Source organism: Charadrius vociferus, unplaced genomic scaffold (assembly GCF_000708025.1).
Source record: "Charadrius vociferus isolate BGI_N301 unplaced genomic scaffold, ASM70802v2 scaffold406, whole genome shotgun sequence".
NCBI lineage: Eukaryota > Metazoa > Chordata > Aves > Charadriiformes > Charadriidae > Charadrius > Charadrius vociferus.
In genome coordinates, this window is record NW_009648948.1 from 1,398,310 (window position 1) to 1,419,368 (window position 21,059).

Genomic DNA, 21,059 nt, shown 5'->3' on the forward strand with positions numbered 1-21,059 from the left:
CTCTTATAATAGCTATTCTTGCTTTGTATATTAACTTAGAAAATTTTCTAACTTGTGAACCTCAAACAAAAATGTGTTTGATAAAGTGTGACACTGACTTTGTGGCAGTGTTTCTATAATAATTGAAAATCAGATGGATTTACTCTGGCAAATAGCTCACCAGTCTGGTCCCTTACCAGCTTCTGTTTCCCTAATCACCCACCTGGCCTGTGTGTTAGTTTGCTTGCAGCCTGCCTTCTGTGGACATATGACATGCGCCCGTGCTACGGGGGCTCTTCTCTTCCATGCAGCAACACAATTCTTGCTTTGTGTGGATGCCTAGAACCAAAGATTACGGGAGAGAATAACTCTAGGGGACCCAGAGGAGCTGGAGGGGCCTGGGCTGAACACTGCACATCATGTATGCAGCTGGTACCCTTCAGAGGGAGTTAGCCCTTAGCAGAGTGGGCAAATGTCACCTGAACTGCTGGCTCTACAATGTGTGGCCGTGGCCACACGGCCCCCTCTAGGTATAGCATCTAGGGAATGTATCCATGTTCCTGGATAACTCTGGATCTGACTGGAGCTCTGTGTGGATTCTGATTCAGTATTCCACATGTGTGCCTGAATGAATAATATGTAAAGTATTTGTTGTATCTTCTTAGGGCTCATGAAACTGATATCAAACAGTTGTGCATACACACAAAACCCCCAGAGATCTAATACCATTGAAAACGCAGTGCAGCTTTCATTTATGAAGGTTGTGACAGTTTTCATATTCCTCAGATCCTAAGCAATGAAAAAGGAAAGGGAGAGCCACTTCAGACTGGACTGTTTGCTGGCTCAGTTGGCCTAGCTGTGTTGAAATCTGTGCTAACTTATATCAGCAACAGTCTTTTCCCTTTATCATAAAACCAATTATGATTCTCCACAGAGAACAAAAGAATTACTTGTCTCTTCATCTTCAAAACCAAAATATTTAGAAACTAGGACAGGAATACTCAAGTCCATCAATTTTACAAAGCACATAATGAGCGTATCATGCTGCTTTCAGGCAGGCCAGGAAGTATTGCATACTTTCAGACTGTCTGACGTTTCCCATTCTGAGATCCAGTTTTCCGTTGCTTATCTCTAAACCTCCAGCTATTTGTTTTAAAATTTCCTGTTCTGTGTGCCTGACTTAAGCTGATTTTTAATATGTTGGTTTTTTGAAAGAAATAGTGCAGTGCAAACAGTTCAGTTGTCTTGTTAGAGGCTAGCAAAACCCTGAATATTTATCAATATTTTTGTCTCTAGATAGGAGCACAATAAGGAGTGAAGCCTGGGTGGACAGGCAGGTGTGGGGGAAATGGGGGAAGCTAGAACCAGTGAGTAGCGAAGAAGGTGGAGATGTTGGGATTCTCTGACCTGGGCTGCAGAAGTGCTGAGTGTCAGCGGGTTTCTTTGGAAGGTAAAGGGTACTACCTTCTGAGTAAAACATTGTCTTCTGCAAAGTCCTTGGAAAACTCAGTGGTGGATGGTTTTGACCTTAACCTCTGTGCCCTTTGTCTACCACCTGTATAGGATGACAGAGTCTTTAAATTCAGTTAACACTTGCAGAATCCTTGGTACTTCAGTGAAAGTGCCCTGGAAAATTCTGTAAGAAACTTACTCATTCTGTTTTCAGAATCAAGTTTGAGTAGTGCAGGGCTCTGCTCCAAGTCCTGCTCATGCATTTTATTTTAAGAGCTGTTGGATAAAGTGTGTGAACAATTTTGGGAGCAGAGACCAGGACCAGGGTTTGATACAAAAACGGGCCTCCTTTTTGTCCTTCCTCTGATGGCTGTCTCTTCTCAAAAGGATTACTCATGGCATACTGAGCCAGAAGGAACAGTCCTGCTTCCCATTTCTCTCTCTTCCATGCCTCTACTTGGTTTTGAATCTTTCTTTATACTGACTATGATGCTTGTATACAAGATAAAAAAAATTAGGTTGGTGGTTTGGTTTGGTTTTTTTTCTGCCAGATTAATAAATGGAATTGCTCACACTGAGGTCAAATGGATGGTACAACTGTCTCTGGATAGGGACTGTGGATCTGGGAGCAGAGGGTTTATGGTTTACAGAGTGGAGAAACGGTTTCAGACCACCTTGTCTAACCATGTTCTATCTCAGACTGTAGACCCCTGAGTCAGCTATCCAGAGGCTGTTCCCTGCTGCCATGTGTTTCCTCTGGGCTGGCTCTTGGTAGCATCTGTCTAATCCTGCCTAGCCCGAATGACTGCTGGGGTGGGTATTGCTGGGACCCTTAGAAGTGTTCCTAGCTTACTGTGATCTAAACAATTGTGCTTTTATGTATCAAAACATTTATGTTGCATGCTTAAAGAGGTGGCCCAAAGATGGCTCTGAGTGAAATTAAGACTGTTTCATACTGATGTATAAAGTTAAGGTTGACCTGGCAACTTTGTCATTCTGCCCCTTCAAAATGCTACTTCATAATTCTGTGTGCTGCTTTGTTTTGCAAATTTAATGATATGCTTATGAAGGATCTTGTGTGGGGCGATTAACTGTAAAAAGTATCTTCTATAACATCATAGTGATTTTAACTTTGTAATGAAATAATCAATGCATCCAAAATACAATGGAAAACTTTTTCCTGGAAAATCAGCTTTCATCTACGTATGTTAAAATTATTTTTTTTTATCAGATAGTGATAATATCTGTCAACTAAGCTATACACAAGAATCTGCACTCTTTTCAAACATCAATTATTTGTTATTTCTAAACCCAAATAGTAAAAACGGGCATTTTTTTTCTGTTTGGTAATAGTTATTGGAATAAATGAAAATAGTAAGTTAATCTTAAAGTATCTCTGAATCAAAGATGACACAGGAAAAAAAATGAAATCAGATGAAATTAAAGAATTAAAAGAACTGATACCAAACACTTACGGACATGCTTGTGGCACACGGGCATCTTTTGTAATCGGCACAGATACAGTCTCTGCTTGTGTGAAGTTGATTTATCTTGAGGTAGACATGTACAGGTAGGTGAAACAAAGCCAAGTAACACATGTTGAGTTTTTCAGCCTCATTGCCTCCAAAACCAAGAAAAAGTCACGCTGTTGCTGGAAAAGTTTAATCTGTTTTGAATACAGATGAAGCTGGGGCCCTTCTCAGCTATACAGAGGGCATTGAATTGTTGCAGCCAGGCTTTGGGGTACAGCTAAGTCCTGTGATGATTAAATCATCCAAATCTTTTAGGACAAAGCCTCCAGCTTTAGGCACAGGTGAGATTCTTTCTGTGTTCTAACGGCTAACAGAGGCAATCTGACACCTCTTTAGATTTGACATCTCATCTTCACGCTTGAAACCGGGTCACTTACAGCAAAGAGGAATTTCTAAATTTGAGTGCAGTTTGTTCAGTTGATCTGCAGGCTGTTGACACCAGATTTTTCTGCTGTGGGTTTTGTCCTGTTGACTTTTAAACTGTTGATACAAGAGTCTCTGACTTTCAATTTCTCATAGCACTGTATATTTCTTGTTTTATTTATACCCACCTTGTGTGTTTTGATGATAAGGAGTACTGTACTAGGAATCTGCAAAAAATTGGAATTCAGACACAGCAAGCCTTGCCTCCAGATCACTTGTATTTTTCCAGGTTATCAGTGCAAAAACCCCCAAACTTCCGGATCCTTTGTGACTAGTTAATTTGTAGCTAGTTGTTGTTTTTTTTTTTTTTTAAGTAGTAGCTGGTGGCTGCTAGATCAGTTTGTTTCTTTTGTGCGTACAGCTTTTAAAGCCCACTGTAGCTGGTGTGGATGCAACTGTAGATATGACAGGTTCTTTGGACTACACTTCCTCTGCAGGCTGTAAGAGAGGGGGCAGTCTGTAAGCAGGGTGAGAGTTCAATTGGAGATGAAGTACGCTTGCCACAGATAATTTAAAATAAATCACCTTCTGACATGCTGCTATATGAGATGTGCAGGACTGCCAGTACAGTGAAGCCTTGTGGGCTCTTTAGGCATTGCCTTAAAGTTTAGAACAAAAATTGGGAGTAAGAAAACCAAAATTTATTCCAAAGCTGTTGCACATGGATTTGTGTATCTCTCAGTTAATGGCAATTCCAGTTAAAACATCCCTGCCTGCCTTTTTTACGGGGGAGTGGGGGACTAATTTTCTCATTCCCATCCTCATCCTACTGCTCTGTTAGACTTCTTATTCATTTGCAGGGCACATGACAAAGTGGGCTGATGACATTGTAACAACCTTGTGATTCTTTGGACTTGTAGCTGTGAAAATACAGGTGGACTTCAGAGCTTTTTCAGCTCCCAGGTTGCACGGTTTAGGCATAGCTACAGGGACCTAAAGGAACCAAAACTATGCTACATTGTTGTTCAAATCTTTCATAAAGAACTGGATTCCATAGCCCAGGTTGTGGGACCGTGGCCTGATGATTGAGAAGCAACAGGAGAGAAAATAATCTTGAGGGCTTTGATATGGATTTCTGAAGACATTAAAAAAATTCCTTGTGTGAATGTCAGCTGGGGGGGTCTCTCCTTTAGTAAATAGCCTATTTAACTGCACAAGGGCAAATTTATGATGGTAAGAGCATCCTTGTGGATAGGCTGCTTCTGTGCCTATTTGTAGTCATAGTAAGTGGTGCTGTATATGAAAGACCTTGGGCCTTCTACAGGAAAATGGGAGGAGAAGGATATCAGAGGTACATGTTATTCAATAAAAGCTTTCTGTTGGTGAGGCTCAGTGAGACCTTTTCATTTCAAATGTAGTGTCTTGATAAAAGCAAGACCTACTAGCTAGAAATTAGATGCTGTTCTATGTTACTAAGCTTACAAAGTACACTGACTAACAACGTAGCTAGGAATTCTAAAGTCAAATAGGGAAAGCAGACCATGGGACAAGGTGTTTGTTCATCTTGTGGAATAAGAACTGGATTTAAGCCTTTGTTCAGCACCGCTGTCACAATAGGAGGGGGAGAATACACTTTTTTACAAGCCTAGACAAAGTCTGAGCAAGAGTTTGAAGTCTACTTGCTCAAGGTTGTGCAGAGAAAGAATAGACTATTGTCCACTAAGAATTGCTTTGCCTTTGCCTTGTGAGAGCTATGGGGAAAGTGAATTAAAAGAATGATGTATTTTGGTGTCTTTAGGAAACAGTTTTCTTAAGAACTGCTTTAGAATGCCTGATCATCTTAGCCAAGATTATCCTTATGTGCTTGCGTGGCGTTAAAGAAACTAGGTTTGCTTTTTCCAAGCAAGAAGGAAAAAATGATGTTTTTGGAAAATTACAGCTTTTGGTCTAGTGTGGGAACTAATGCTGATCTTCTGCTTCATCGCCTCAGAAGCAGGGACCTCAAACCACTAGCATCATATGCGCACGGGCCTTGGCTGAGAGCATGTGGTTTAACTCTAGCTGAGCCTGACTGATGCAAGTTTGTACCTCAGGTTTCAGCACTGAAGCACATAAAGTGAGAACTATTGGGGAAGATGGTATATTTAGCCACTTCTGCAGTGCATCTAATTTTAGTGCTCTTGGTAGTGGTGGTGGGTGCTTCCTTTCCCGTATTACCCCTGGCCTATTACAAGCCAAGGACAGATTGTCTGTCATGTAGCCAGCAGGGAAATAGATTCTGTTGTAGATCATGTTTCTCAATTAAAGTATTACAAGAAGGCAGAAGATCCTGGTGGTACTGAAAGATACTTTGAATATCAGTTAAAAAAGGGAGGCTTGGCTTCAGGAGTAAGATAAAATCAGGAGTAAGATAAAATCTCTAGATGCTGTCCTTGTGAAGAGAGAGAAGACATAATATGTTGAAGCCATTTGCCGTTTTTTGCCTGTAAATATCAAACCCAAGAAAGCGACGTGCTGGTCTTGACGTGGTCTCCTACAGAGTCCCTGTGCCCCTCTGGAAAGGGCAACATCTGCTTAGGAGCTCACCAGGATGATGATCAAGGAGAGTTCTCTACGGAGGGACCCAGACTTAGGCGGGGAGCTAGCTTTCCTTGCGAAGGGTTGTGATTTTGTTCTTCCGTCTCGATTCAAGAGGAGGCTGAAGTCATTCCAGCAGGCCCAGGTTTGAATGCTTGGCATTTCTTTTTCTTTTTCTGTTGCTTTGTATTTTTTATTGGATCAGAGAATCAAACTGTGTCCCCTCTAGGCGTGTCTATTTGCAGAAAGTTATTTGCAGCTAGATACCAGCAGGTTTAAAAATAAACCTTCCAGGCTTAGATTGCAGAGTTAAAGTGTCTTTGTAAACAAGGGGAAAAAATTAACAGCAAGGGCAGTGATTTAATAGGGAGAGATAATGTAAGACTGTTAAATCTTTTCTGTGGGTTTTTTGTAAGAAAAACCCTATTTGTGATGTGATTGCTCTGAATGTTTCTTGTTGCGTGTGGAACAACCACAACATTCTGCTGTATTTAGTGGGCTGTGCTCTCTACTGTACAAATTTGTGCACAGACCAGCCTACTTGGCTTTGGCATTTATGATTTTACTATCACAAGGTGCTGCTTTGTGCTGATTCCTCCTATCTCTGGGCTGTGGCTGAAGGAGATAATAGGATCATAGAATCATTTAGGCTGGAAAGACCCTTAAGATCATGGAGATGTAGCCAAAGAAAGGGAAATTGTGCCACGGCTATATTTCTTGGTAAATCCCAGCTGCTGTACTCACTTTCTGGGACAACTGACAAAAAGATTGGAGTAATTTACGCTAGGACACCAAATGGGCATGTAGCCACCCCAGATTTACAGGGGGTCACAATATGCTGAAATCAGCCCATCTTGAGCTTCATCTATATTTAAATAATCAGTGACTCAGTGAGGAAGTTAAAAAGTTGAAATTATGAGTGGTGCAGCTGTTTCCTAAGAAACAGCTATTAACGTTGCTCCGGAGTATATTGTAGCACATTTTGTTTTCATGATTTCTAGTGACAGGTTAAAGTACATATATGAGGTTAATCTCTGGAACATGTTTTTTCACTTCCCTAGAGGAGAATTGCATGAAGTAATGATGTGTAGTAATAGCTTGGGTGGGGACCATGAGCAGTTTAGAAGAGGCTAACAAGAACCATGCAGCACAGCTAAGTTCACTCTCCAGAGTTAGTCTGATCGACTAAGGACATAATCAGGGTATGGTTTGCAGGGAGAGATAAGATCTCCTAGTAGACCAACTGGAAAAATTGACAAGCCTTTGGTGCATGAGCCCTCCGCCTGGTCTGCAGCAGGAGCAGCGACCTTCACTGCTAAATCCGTCCAGAATAACTGCTTTGGGGCTACAGATCCAAGGCAAGTGAACTCATGCAGTGGGTAATTGCAGCTGAAAAAAAAAAAGATAGTCTTACTTCCTCTTCTCTTTCTTCCAGTACTTGCTCCCTCTTGCTGCCTCCTCACCGTGTGTCACCCTGTCTTGCACTGGGCCCCACAGGCCTTTCTGTGAGCTGGCTTAACTCATAACATGGTAGAATATCATCCAGCAGCAAAGCTAAGTCTGTTTTCTGCCTTTATAAATGGGTTAAATCGGTTCACAGAGGGGTCTCGCAAGCTCTGGAGCTGCCACTTGGTACACAGTGACAATGTACATTTTGGAGTGGAGGACGGAGATTGGCAGCAGCGAGATGTTAATTTTTGTGCCTTGTGGGGCTATATCTTGTGGCTTGGGTGTGTTAGTGTGAGATGACCTGAGACTAGAGGTAACTGGACTCATTAAGTACAGAAAAAGTGCTAGCAGGAGGAAAGGTAGTAAGATGATGATAGGGAGCAGAGAGATGAGCGATAGGTAGTTTGTGGAACATGTAGATGTTAGCCAGAAACGGAGGAGAAGGGTTTTTTTGTAGAACCTGGTATCTCTTTTAAGAGCTGTAAATTTCAGTTCTCGTCCCCATCTTTTGTGGGATTTTTTTATGGAAGGATCAGAGAGCCTCCTATAGCAGTGCTGGTAGGAAGTGAGGCGGGGAGGTCTCTAATCCAACATCTCACTTGTAGGAAGACTGTTCCTAACACTAGGTCACATCAGAGCTGTCTTTCTCCAGGTCTTGAAAACTCCCCAAGGATAAGGATTCCTCCCATGCCTTTCCATCCACCTCTTGCAGGCTGTACTACCCTCAGTTAAATTCATCCTCCTACTGTCCAGCCCAGCCTTCCCGAGCTGCAGTTTATGGCTGTTGCCTCTCTTACACCATGTACCACTACAGAGTTTGGCTCCGCCATCTCTGTAACTGTGCTTCAAATAGCTGTAGGCTGTGATTAGCCCACCCCTTAGCTTCCTCTTTGCCTGGCTAAACAGGCCCAGCCCCTCAGTCTCTCCTGCCACATGTTCCTGACCCGGGCTATCTGATTTCCCTTCTGTAGATCTCTGTCTGGTTTCTCCCCATCCCTTTTGAAATGAATGCCCCAAACTGGTCGCAGCAATCCAGATACAGCCTCACTAGTGTCAGGCAGAGGAGATAACTTCCCATGTTCTCCTGGCCCTATTCCTCATGCACTCTAGTACATTATTTGCCGTGTTTGTAATAACACGAACCTGCAGCATTGTCTTCAGCCTGGAACACACACACCATCGCCCCCGTGTCCTTTTCAGCAGGGCTCTTGCTCAGACGGTGGATTCCCATACTGAACTGATGCTTGGGGTTGCTGTGCACAGATAGAGAACTTGGCACCTTTTCTCATGGAAGTAGTTGAACAGTTTGTCAAGGTGTCTCACACCTGAGGTTCTGCCTTTCATCACGCCAGCCTTCCCCCTAGGTAAGTGTCATCTGCAAAGCAGGACAGATGAGAATTGCAGTGGGGTTTCTGTGAGGAGTGGGGGTTTATGCCCACTGTTGTCCTTCTGTTTGAATTTATATGGATGCACACTGGTTGTTTTCTCCATGGAGTTTTCAGGGAAGAATTTGGAATGTGGGCTGAAGTATATCATTTGCGGAAAAGGCATGTGTGAGATCTATAGGCACATTTGTCAGTGGAGGCATGCGAAGTCTGTCTTTTCAAAACTCAACCGGATAAGGCAATGGGGAACTTGATCTAACCTTAGAGCCAGCCCTGTGTCCCTTCCCACCTAAATCCTTTTTTGATTCTGTGTTGCTTGGATAGAGTTTATTTTCATTTGTGTTTTGCTGTGATTAGACTTTGTTTCTGCTGGTGAGTTTACAATTCATAGTTGAAAAGATTCTCTCTAGAAATGCATTTTCTTGGAGCCTCTCCTCTTCATGCTGTTGGGAGCCATGTGCAGATGAACCTCTGCGGTTCTTACTCCCCTTGGTGGTGGCAAAAAAAAGGCAGCAGAAAGATACACGGATGGGAAAGGGCTTCAGGGAAGGAAGGGACGAGAAAGTCTTGGGTGAAAGGTACAAATCGGCTCTGGAGAACTGATGCTCTTTGAGGATGGCTTGTGTCCAGTTACCATCAGACTTCAGTAAGACAGGAACTGTAAAAAATGGAAGGAGACATTAAGTCAGCAGTGTGGACTGCGAGAAACCAGGCTGAGTCACTGTACCCTAGAAAAGAGGATTACAGAATCCCATTTGGAAAAAAACAAGAAACTGGTAAATTTATTATCTAGGCTCCTGCTGGATATTGGGGCCAGGAGGAAGGAGTAGAAAGTATTTGAGCACTTGACGTGAGCTTCCATCCATGGAGTTTTCTGCTGGGACTGGCAAGTCCCTGAGAGACAGATCTGGATAACAGGTTTAGTCTCTGTGCTTTGTTTGTGTAGCTGCAATGAGGCTGTACTTCTGTCTGGTTTATTTATAATGCAGATATCGCTATTTTAGTCTATCCATAAATGAATTGTATGACTGTCAAAAGGTGATATAGTGGATAGGCAGATTATTTTATTTTAGTTAAGGTAAATTACTCTAAGCTATAGAGCAGTATTTAAAAATGGGCTGTAGTCTCATCTTCCTCTTTAGCAAAAAAAAAGTACAGTTAGCTACTGGAAACAAACCTAAAAGGTTTATTGTAGTATTTGTAGTTTTCTTTCTTAGTTGTCCTTTCTGAAAATGCATGTCCCTGTTGGATAAATGTGTTCCACTAAGCAAACAGCATTTAAGGTTAACTTTTTGCAATAAACATTTTTTTTCCAAGGAATTCCCACAGAAATTCTACTCATATCACTTTATTTTTTCACAAATAGTTGCAATTAATTCCCTGCTGTCTCCATAGTGGTTGACATCTGGTTATACCCATCCTAGAGTATTAGCTTGCAAGATTGTTCTAGGGAACAGGATCCTTAAGAGCTAGTTGCTGCTTGTTGTTTTCTCTGTGTTGTTGTAGACAGCTCATTTCTTACATGAGAAAGAAGACGACAAAGTTAAAAAAATTTCTTTCTATTCCTGAAGTAGAAGCTTCTGAAAAGAAGCCACCCATGAGCAATGCTTCCACCTTGTTTGCCTTGGACTGGGTAGGAGTTGGTGATTCAGTCTTACTGTGAAGGTCAGCTGCAAACCTATGTCTGAACTGGCTCACTACTTTGAAGTTCAGCAGCATTCTTTGTATTTCTCCCATAGATGTCTAACCTTCTGGCTTGTGTTGTGGGTCAGGAAATTAATGTAGATTCTGGGGTCCTGACCTGTGTCTGATTGTGAGCTGGTACCAAGCGTTACCGACTTTGGCAGTACCTGGAGGAAAATGAGTTGCTCTGCTTTTCAGAAGGTGGAGGCTGGGGCAAAGTGGATCAGTTGTGTCAGAGGATGATCAGCACGACCCTTGTGCCATATCGGGATGTATGTGGTATGCAAAAGAGGAGGAAAACGGCACAGTGCTGCTCTGGTGGTCTACTTCAGGGATGCCTCTTTGCCTTCTAAGAAAAAACATAATCCAATTTTATCATTCTCATGTACTGTAATGGAAGGGGATGTATCATTAAAGTGAAGAATCAGTGTCATTTGAGAGAACAGTAAGTTGGTTTGGTTTGTGGACCTTTTTGTTAAATTTTAGTCATTTCTTCTAGTTCCTCACAGTCCTGACAGCGAGGAGTGCATGCGTGCATTGAAGAGATTAATGAGCAATAAACCTGTCTCTGAGAAGTGGGTCTTCAAGGCAAACTGATGTTAAGTCCTATTATAGAAGTCAAGTGGCTGGAGTTGGCACCTCATTGTCTGTTCCAGCTTTGCATTGTTTGTATGAATATGGTGCTGTGAGAGACCAGCAGGGATTTCCCCTCTGCTGGAATCCAGAAAGTGAAAACTACTGAGTAGGGCAGCTGGAAAAGCTACTAGCTAGGCAGGGCAGATAGGATGGGAGGCAGATCGTTAGAAGCAGAAGCAGTGATGTGCATAAGGAGTCCTCCAAGCCAAATTACTAGCTTGACTGATGCACAAAGGTCCGATTCACTAACCTGCTATTTCCCAGTCAGTTGGAGACTTCTTGAGAAGGCCTGCCTGGGGAAGTTCGATTCACCCCTCTTGCTTAGCCTCCCTTACTGAAGCAGGCAGCTGTGGGAGGGGAGTGGATCTTCATCTACCTCTGACTTGCAGCCGTAGCACGCTGGGGCCATGTGCTCCCTTCCCAGGCACATTCAGCCTGTGTTTTGCTTTTGTTACTCTACTTAGTAAAGAGCAAAAGGAAGCCAAGGGAAGGGTTGTCTTCTATTAACCTATTGAGCTGCTGCTCCTGAAGTGGGTGCCCAGCTTCCCCCCAAGCTTAACCCCTGCCACCATTTCAGGTCCCCTACCTGCATTGTCATACTGTGGGACAGAGTAACAAAGGCTGATGCTTCCTCTGTCCCACAGCCCTCTTCAGCCCCAGTAACATTTTGAGCCTCAGATGCTTTGACCCTCTTTCCTGGCCCACTTTGAGCTCCAGCGTCATTTGGGACTGGATACAAAGATATGCAGTATGTGGGACAGCTGGAAAAGTCAAGAAAGGGTGGAAGAACAGGTGGTGGCAATCAGGCTTGTTCTCCAAAGGTTGAGAGCTGTATTGAGGACCATATTGATTCTGAATACTAGAACTGATGCACTTAAAACTGAAGGCGGAAAGCGATCTTCAGCAGTTCCTTCGTTGCAAGATGCAGGAGAGGAGGACTTAAATGAACGCAAGCTCCAGGTTAATGTGTTCTGTACAGAGCAGTTACAGTACAAAAGTATGCTTGGACAGGCATGGATGTGCAAGCACGTGTTCCTGCTTCTGAAATGGGACAGCATTTGGAAGAAGGAAGAGGTCCTCCCCATTTAAAGAAAGAGCAGTGAAGTGGAGTGAAGAAGAGAAAAATCCTTCCATCTCTTGTTTTACAGGTCTCTGAAGAATGGGTTAAAGTATTCTAAATGCAAAAAGACAGGGGATAAGGAAGCTTTTGCAATTCTCACTTCATCTTCCTGAGAGGAAACCAATGGCAGGTTGGAGTATCCAGTATGTGTCAAGAAAAAAGCTCCAAGTTCCTTGAAAATAATAAGGCAAAGAGATTAGTTGGTTCATCATATACATTCTTCTGTATTTAGTGAACTCAGACTTGGCTACGTTATTCTATTTCAAAACAAAATTGTTTTAGGATAAACAAAGTGAAAGTTGCAGCTGTATTTACTTGACTGTTGCCTTATTAGCCTCTTATCACATATGCTGTTACATTAATAACAACTCTTGCATTCGAACAGTTGTGCAATAGGCAAGCCTGTCGCCTTTTCCCAAGAAAGTGTGTATTCATGGGGGAGTAGGGAATTTGTCATCCTTTGGCATTCTAGCATCTGAATTCTGCCGCTTATACTGTAACTACTTTTCAGAGTTTAAAAAAATATTTCCTCCTATGTCTGAAAAGTTACCTATTTTATGATCTCATTAAGTACTTAAGTACAACTGCTGCCTTTTGTGAAATGTACTGATGTATGGCTAGAACTAGAAGATTCCAGAGGTCCATTAGAAAGGGATCTAGTGGGGATCGCCGTATCGGCTGTATGTTTATTACAGACAGGAGAGGAATGGTAGGATGGTAGAGCTAATGGCAAAAGGTGTGGTAGGCACAGGAGAAATGACCACCTTCAAACAGGTACGTGGAAGGCCTAGTTTCAATTTCCAGTTTTCTCCTTGTTTTTCAGCAAACTATGTAGGTGCTGATTCAGTGAAACCTTTGGGTGCTTCACCTGCAAAAGGACTCTTTCAATTGGGGTTGTAAACAGACTTTTTGCATTTTGCACTAACTCTGTGCTGTATCATGTGGGTGCCTAATGACAAACTGTGCTGGCTGCTCTTAATTCCTTATGTAAAAACTGATTTGCCAGTACTTAGTACCTTGAACAAAAGCAGGTCTTGGACTGCTCAAGTTGGGTATAGAATAAAAGGCTTCCTGAAATTTAGAAGGCCGTCTTGCAAGTCTTTCCTTAATTTATCTGTGAAGCAATACTTTAGCAAAACAAATTATGTTCCCAAGGGATGGAAAATGTCGATGTTATGAATGTAAGTTTGCTCATACATGAGGCGGACGTTTGTGTGAGTGGGTGTTCTAGTTCTAAGGGGAAATACTAAAGACCAGACTTTGATGCTTTGCAGTTTATGGCGCAGAATGACAACACAGTGACCAGTACGCCAAGAAATAGCATTGTCCTTGTTCTATGGTATTGCTGAATTGCAGAGTGTGTTCTCTTGTGGTTCAATAGTGTATCGTAATCCACAGCTACATACATAAAATGCACAGAAAGTACATTAAAGCAGATGTGACACATCTTAAACTTGCAATTTTTGATAGTGCAGAAAAAAATTCATTGGCTACTTAAGACATGCATTTTTATCCCTGTGCTATAATTTAATTGTTGATGGGTTTAAATTTTTTTTCCTAATCACAAACTATTTTCTCCTGCTCTGTATGCTATCCTGTTAAAAAGTATTTGTTATTCATTATATTTTCAGGTTCAAAGTAAACAAGAGAAGAAACCTGGAACTTCATCCCCAGTCCCTTTGAACTCTGCAGTTGCCCCTTGCGCTCTTCTGCCTGTGAATAAAGCCACCAGCAGTACCCCTTTGTCTATAAACATTCCACGTTTCTACTTCCCTAAAGGACTTCCAAATGTCTGCACTAATCATGAAGAGATCATTGCCAGGATTGAAGAAGCCTTTACAGAGTTTGAAGATGAGAAAGCAAACATCTGTGAAATGGGGAAAATTGCTAAGGTAACTATTCTTTAGGTTTTTTGGGTTTTTTGGAGAGAAAGACTGAAACTAAACCTAATAAAGTATCTCAGAGCTGTCCTCATTTTTAGTGAAAAAAAGAACCAACATCCTTCTGCTCTGAGTGGTTTTGTTTAGATAGCAAAAAATAGTAAACAAAGAACAGCTCTGTTTGCTGTTTGTCACATCTGATGTGTATGCTGTTTCTTGCTTTGATTTGAAAAATGGTTCTTTCAGATTTCTTACCAAATACAAATTGTACTTTTGATTTTGTGTTCTTCCACGGTTATGCTCAGGAGATAGCAGAAACTTAGTCTGCCTCTGTGGCTTCAGGTAGTGCCAGCTACCTTCTTTGTGGTTAGCTGTGCCACTAATCTGGACATGATCTATGTATGCTGCTGCAGTGTTGCTTGAGAAAGCAGTTTCCAGCCTATGCCTCCTTGGACATAGAGGAGATAAATGCTTAGTCAGCCCTCAGCCGCGGAGATGCATATGTTCAATATCCATAATGCAGGTGTCAGCAGACTTGGAGGAGTTATAGTCTAATGAGTTCCTGGCTTCAGCGAACAAAACATGACACTTGTGTGGGAGCACGATGCAGATGGGTGGTTCTATTTTCCTCTCCTTCAACCATGGTTTTTAGTAATGCTGATCTAAAACTAGCAGTTGTCAGATGTATCTCATATGTTTGGTTTGCCCTGAATGCATCTTTGGCACTGTAGATTGAGCCAATGATGTTCTGCCCAAGAGGAGCACTTGTTTTCCAAAAAGGAAGATCTTTCTGAAAGGAGACTAGGTTGGTTTTTTGTTTGTTTTTATAGGAATTGAGTGGCATTATTTGTAAACCACCTCTGGTAACACAAACAGAAAAACTTCTTTGCTTGACCCAAAAAAGGTTTGAAACAGATCTTATGACAAGACAGGCAACTGTGTGTGGCCTGTCGTGTTCAAACTGGGGAAAAGTAGGAGGGTGGTGTAGAAGAGACCTCTGCCTTTGTCTAATCTCTGCGTTTGTCTCTGCGTGGATGTGCTCTGTGCCATTTAGCTGTTATAAGGCTTGCTTCTGTTCCGTGGGATTGCTGATAATTGTACCAGGTTTGGGGCTCAGAAATAAATGCAAGAGAACCAGTTACACAAAGAAAACAGTAGAAAGTAAATAGTCTTTCCTCAGAGTAGCTAAACACCTGTAAAAGCACAGTCACCTGACACAGGTGAAAGCAGTTCTTATGCTGATTGAGGTTCCCAAAGAAACATGCCGGCCCAGACACAAAGCTGAGAATGGACTTGCAGGATAGTCTTGCTTTGTGGGGAGAGCTGAAGTGATGCCTCAACTACTTCTTCAAAATATTCTTCCTTCCCTTTGATGTGATATCCTTCTTGCCTGTGCCTGGCCTGAATCAGCTGCTTTCACTCCCAGGCCTGTGTTTTGCAGATGTTCCGATACCTTGGCTGGAGTCGTGAAGATGGCTGGAAAGATCTTTGTGGTAAAGAGGCGTTTTCTTGAACGTGTCAGTGGCCGAATGTTTGAAGGGGTTTTCAGGCCTGCTTTTCTGAGGCATTAGAAAATACAAAATGCTTCAGCTTTCATTGATTACCATTCTGAAAGCTAGGAGCCTCTGCAGAGGCTACTTAAAAAGTTGTGTTCAGGGAGTCCTTTTGCTGGAATCAGCCTCTCCATTTGTGCCTTCATTTTTGGTTATCCTGCTGTGATCTAGCAGCTTTGGGAAAATGGGCTGTTCTGTGTAGAAGGCGCTGGGCTGAAAGCTACAGGATGGGAATCACTTCACCTTCAGGCATTTAATCATTAATTGGCTATAATTAGAATTGAAGTTCCCTTGCTGTCAATGAGAAGAAGGCAGCCCATGTAGAAAATGGTTCATCCTTTTCTGAGGTAGGTCAGTGAGGTAGCTGGTTTGAGTGGTCTTCTGGAAGGAGGTGCCTGTCTCTCTCCGCTTCACTTTGCAGGGAATCTTACTAAACAGCTCAAAGACAGAGCTGAAGAGTGTGGTAGTCTCTGATCCTTTTCCTAGCCTGACAGGACGTATTTCTCAGCTATTTAAAAAGACAAAGTAGAAAGTTATTGGAGGACTCTGAACTGTGGCATACAGTAAATAACTTTTTTTACAGTAATCTGTGTGCCATTACTGCTTTATTTCCCTTATGTAAAGGTCTCGATGGTGAATTTGGTGTGTAAACAAGCAGGCTCTTCTTGGGACTCCTTTTATACTCCTCTTTGTTCCGGTGTTTTATTACAGATATGTGGCTGCCCACTCTACTGGAAAGCACCTATGTTCAATGCATCAGGAGGAGAAAGGACAGGATGTGTATCTGTACACTCATTTGTATCTATGTGGAGAAAGTGAGTATAGCAAATGCAAAATTCTTTCTGGAAAAAGCAAAAAGCCTACCGTAGAAGCCTCTCTTTTTCCTTTTTTTTTTGTCTCCTTCCACCAGACTTTTCAAATCATTGTCCCTTATTTAGAAGAAAATAAATGGCTTAAAAATCTCCATCAGCTTAAGTTCTCTTCCCCAAAACTCCCTGAACACTTGTTTCTGTGCTGCATCAGCAAACTTTGAAGGAATTGTATAGATAAGACATTTTGGTCTGGTTGGCATATAAAATAAATTAATGTGCTTCCTAGAAATATGTCAGCCTTTCATGAGCTAGCTGATAGATATTAGTGGATTTTGGATATATTTATCTGAGGCCTTATTGCTGCTACACTAGTGCACTGAGTGAGTGCCTTTTGGGAATGGGGGGAGGAGGCATGTGATAATGTTACAGGACAGGAAGAAGGAATGTAAAATAAAGAAGCATCATACAAGTGGATACTCTACCAGCTTTAATAGTTATTACCTTCCTCCAGCACGCTGTATAATCTGAGCGGTTTGACAGTCACTTCCATGTACCACTGTCAAGGCTTGTTTTTGAAATTGAGCTCTAGAAATATTGTGCTTAGAGACAGAGATGTGAGATGGAACAGACTTGCTCTCTTGCCTAATCTTTTTCCCTCCAGAGTGATTCAGGCTTTAGTCTACTTTGTGAAACACCTGAACAACGTCTCCATCTCATATCCAGAGAGAGTTCTAACTTCTGACTTAATGACTGCTCTTCAGATTCTTAAAATAGCCCTTAACCCCAAGTTCCCAAAGTATTTCCTGAGATAATACTGTCAAAACAGCTTCTAGTTACCCTGGCAAAATTGCAAAAATGTTAGGGGGTGACTGTGTCAGTAAGTTTTTCTTGATACAGACAACATTTTTTCCTTCCTTAGGTTCTTCCAATTAGTCCTAATTAATCCCTCATGTGTGATACCACATATTGTCACTCCTCTGACTTTTACATCCTTCAGATATTTGCAGACTCTGGTCATGCCCCTCTTCTGTATTCTTTTAACCACACCATTTCCAAGCCAAGTTTTGTATGCTTTTCTCACTTTAATTGCTCTTTTCGAAATGTTTGTTTCCCTCCTCTTCGTCTCTGACAATGGCAAATTTTTTTCTGCAAACATGATAGAAATAGTTGTAGAGTTCCTGGTAAAGTTAGACTAGCAGCAATCTGAACACAGCCATAATTTTCAAACAGTTATCTTTAATTGCTGAAGCTTATTTTTAAGCATCTTAGTAGCTGACCTGACTTTTCAAAATGCTATATGCTCAGTGGTCTTGTTTGAAGTCAATAGGATTTGCTGGGTATAGCATACTTCTGAAAATCAGATCTTTTAGGTTTTTTGCTAAAACATGGCTTTGGGGTTCATCTTTGTCTGATTTTTTTTTTTTTTTTTTTAAGCTAAAACAATGCTAGAACATTAGCACCTGTCTTCTGCAGGTGATTTAGAATGTACCTGTCAATTGACAGCGTGATATGAATGTACAGCTAACAGGATTGCTTGTCAGCCTCCAAATCATTTCCCTCTTTTTTTTTTTTGTTTGTTTTGTTTTTCCTGGAAAACTAATTTTAAAAAAAAGCAACAACTTTTTCTGTAAAGTCTGCTTTAAGTAAAGAGTGATGAGGCCAGAATTAGTGGCAAGCTGGTGACAGTGTGATCTCTGCAGGAAAACTATAGGCCTTTCAGTACTATATTTCAATATAAGTTCATACACTTTCAGGAGAGGAGGAGGGTAAATAATCAGTCATTGTAAATAATTAGCAGTGCATTTGTATTTTCACAGTTATTAAAGGATACAGGGTAATTTTCTGAGTAATTTATTGTTTCTCTTATACTATAAGAACAATTTAGTGTTTGATATATCTGAGTGTTCTCTTCTCTTCCAGGTATTCAGTAGGAATTTGGTAAATGTCATGGAGTTTCTGTTTTCATGAGTATTTCCGTTTGGGGTGAAGTAATTGTGATACGTTTTACTAGTGTAGAATTTTGTATTAGAAGAAAGCAGAGACAAAAATCGGTGTCAGATGCAAACTGTCAACCTAAAGAATGAGTTTATGTGCTTCTCTAAATACTCAGTCCTACTAATTCTTTCATTAAGCTGTTCTCCACGACTTCAGTGCACAGCAGCCAAGTGTGCCATAATTAACAAGCCATGCTCTTTTCCCTTCTGAGCAGTGATTTTTCTGGTTGAAAACTTAGTCACTGTAGTTTGGCAATATCCTCAAATACTGAAATCTAGTAAAGGATTAAATTGGAGAGCATGTCAGTTATGGCATTCTATTAGGTTGATCCTATTGACTTCAAATGAGATCAGTAAGCATGCAGCATTTTGAAAAGTCAGATTACTTAAATGATGCTGTGAAATCAAAGAAAGAAAAGTCTTCAGAAAGAAACCTTATTTACCACAGCAGCGTTAACATGGAAAAAAAAGCTTCAGTGGGTGGAAATCCCTTGGTGCCTCTGAAAGATACTGAAGAAAATGCGTGCTGGTGGTCTGAGGTCAACTTTGCATAATTCAGTGTTAGATCTATTGCGCAATGTGATAAGGTGCTTCATAATCCATCTGTAGTTTGTTTATCCTGTGAGGTACAAAATGGATGGATTAACTCTTCTTCTCTCTCATAGAATCCTACGTAACTGCCATGATGATGCATCCAGATTCACATACCTTTTAGCGAAGCCTAGCTGTGACTACCTAGAACAGGAAGACTTCATCCCGCTGCTTCAGGTACCTGCAACAGCTCAGCAGTGAGTGGATGGGGAGAGCGCTATGTTTATTTTGGAATATCTTTATTTTCATATCTCTAAGCATTTACCAAGGACCTGCAGACCTTTGGTTTGAAGAGCACCTGGGTGGGGTTTATTTTGGAGTGAAATAAAAATTAGTGTTTTAAGTGGACTATTTTGCATAAGTACCAACCAACTACATATCTTGCTAAAGTCGCTGAGGATTGTCAAAGCTTTATTTAGTGTCTTGCCTCTTGTTAGGATTCGTATTTATCGGTGCCTGGTAACCAGGCTGAAATTTGCCCCGTTTCTCTAGGTGGCTATTGGGAAAAATGCATGGCACTGTCAATACTCAAGCACGCATAAAAGCTTATTAGAAAAGTTGTAAAAGTTGCTTGACAAGACAATTATAACTGAATTTGCGTAGCAGGACTACCAGATCACATGGAAGTCTTTGCAGAAAAATTTTGCAGTTCCAGTCGTTCTGTATATGCCTCTAAAACTGCTAGTGCATGTCTCGCTACTGATTTCCTCCCCTCGCCCCCCCAATACTCAGGCTAAATCTGTGCATCCTGAATTCATTGCTTTCTTTTCCTTTTATTCACACATAATATTTTTAACAAAGCAAAGTATCGCATTCTTTAATTATTTGTGGCCATTTTGTCAGGTTCTAGGTAGGTTTAGGGTTTCTTTATAGTTTCTCTATAAATCAGGTCCATCTGCTCCTCTGATCATCTGTTGATACTTTTTGTGAGTTTTTCCACATATCTCTAGATTTCTCACTGTGTTGCCCTCTATGCAAGACCTCTGTGGAGATGCTTTGCTGGGGAAAGACTTGTGTCTGCACTGGATGTTTCTGAGTCTCAAGCAAAACCGGGATTGTGATGGATAAATTTTCTTATGTTCCTTTTCATCTTTTCTCCTCTGGGCACACTGCCTTTCCTGATTGATAGCAACTCTGCTTTTAAGCTACTGGTGCAATCAAAGGCATGTACAATCTTGTTTGTTAGTCAACCAGAAACTAGCAATATTGCACCTTATTACATCATGATATTAGACATCAAGGGGAGTGGGCAAAATCTGGTCATATCACACCCCTGAAGGCGCTGTGTCTGCTCTATCCCTTTGCCATATCATGGTATAGACAAAGCAAAACTTTGAATGCATCTTAGTTGGGTTTTTTTTTAAGGGTAGAGGAGTCAGACATGTGGAAATTACACAAACATTGATTCATACAGGATCTGAGCTGATTCATTCAAGATCTGAGCGGCTTCTCCGCATTTTTGGTCACGCATTTCTTGGCAGATTTGGCATTGTGAACCAGTGTTTGGCTTATAAAAAGCTGCTCTTGAGAAAGAGGCATCTCCACAGTTAGTTCAAGTAAATTTTCAAAAAACACTGATCATATCTGTGTACATTCTGAGGCTCACAGGAGCTTTCATTGTTGTGAAGGACATAAAAGGCAACTTTGTCAACCTTTCAAGGAATGTTTATTTCTGACACCTAGCTCTAATAAATGTAAATTTCTTCAATGAATGGAGGAAAAAAAATACTTGGAGAGGAGATAGTTGCATGGTCAACTAACTAATTTTTCTCATTCAGTGAAAATGAGTTTTCATCTACTCACTAACTCTCTCCTTTGTTTTTCTGTCCTTAAGTAAATCAAAATGGCCCAACAGGTGCGTATCGCCCAGAAAATGTGTTCTACTTATAATTCTAGAAGGCTCACTTTATAGATAAAAAGATGTCATTTCAGTTTTATTGTAAATGCTGCAAATACAGTTTCAAAAGTAAGCAAAAGTGTTGGTTTGTAAACAGTAATTTCTAAACATTAAAAGGAGAAGAAAATCTATTTCAGTTTATTTGGTCTTGTCTTG

General features: G+C 41.2%; 1 protein-coding gene across 1 annotated transcript in view; it reads left to right on the plus strand.

Moving 5' to 3' along the window:
• The window catches only part of PPP2R3A (protein phosphatase 2, regulatory subunit B'', alpha), a 43,343-nt gene that overhangs the window by 3,031 nt on the left and 19,253 nt on the right, over nt 1-21,059 (plus strand). Inside the window, exons 2-4 of the mRNA XM_009887364.1 lie at nt 13,808-14,068; nt 16,321-16,424; nt 19,081-19,183. Coding sequence (XP_009885666.1) covers nt 13,808-14,068; nt 16,321-16,424; nt 19,081-19,183 — 468 coding nt within the window. The remainder of the gene's footprint in view (nt 1-13,807; nt 14,069-16,320; nt 16,425-19,080; nt 19,184-21,059) is intronic.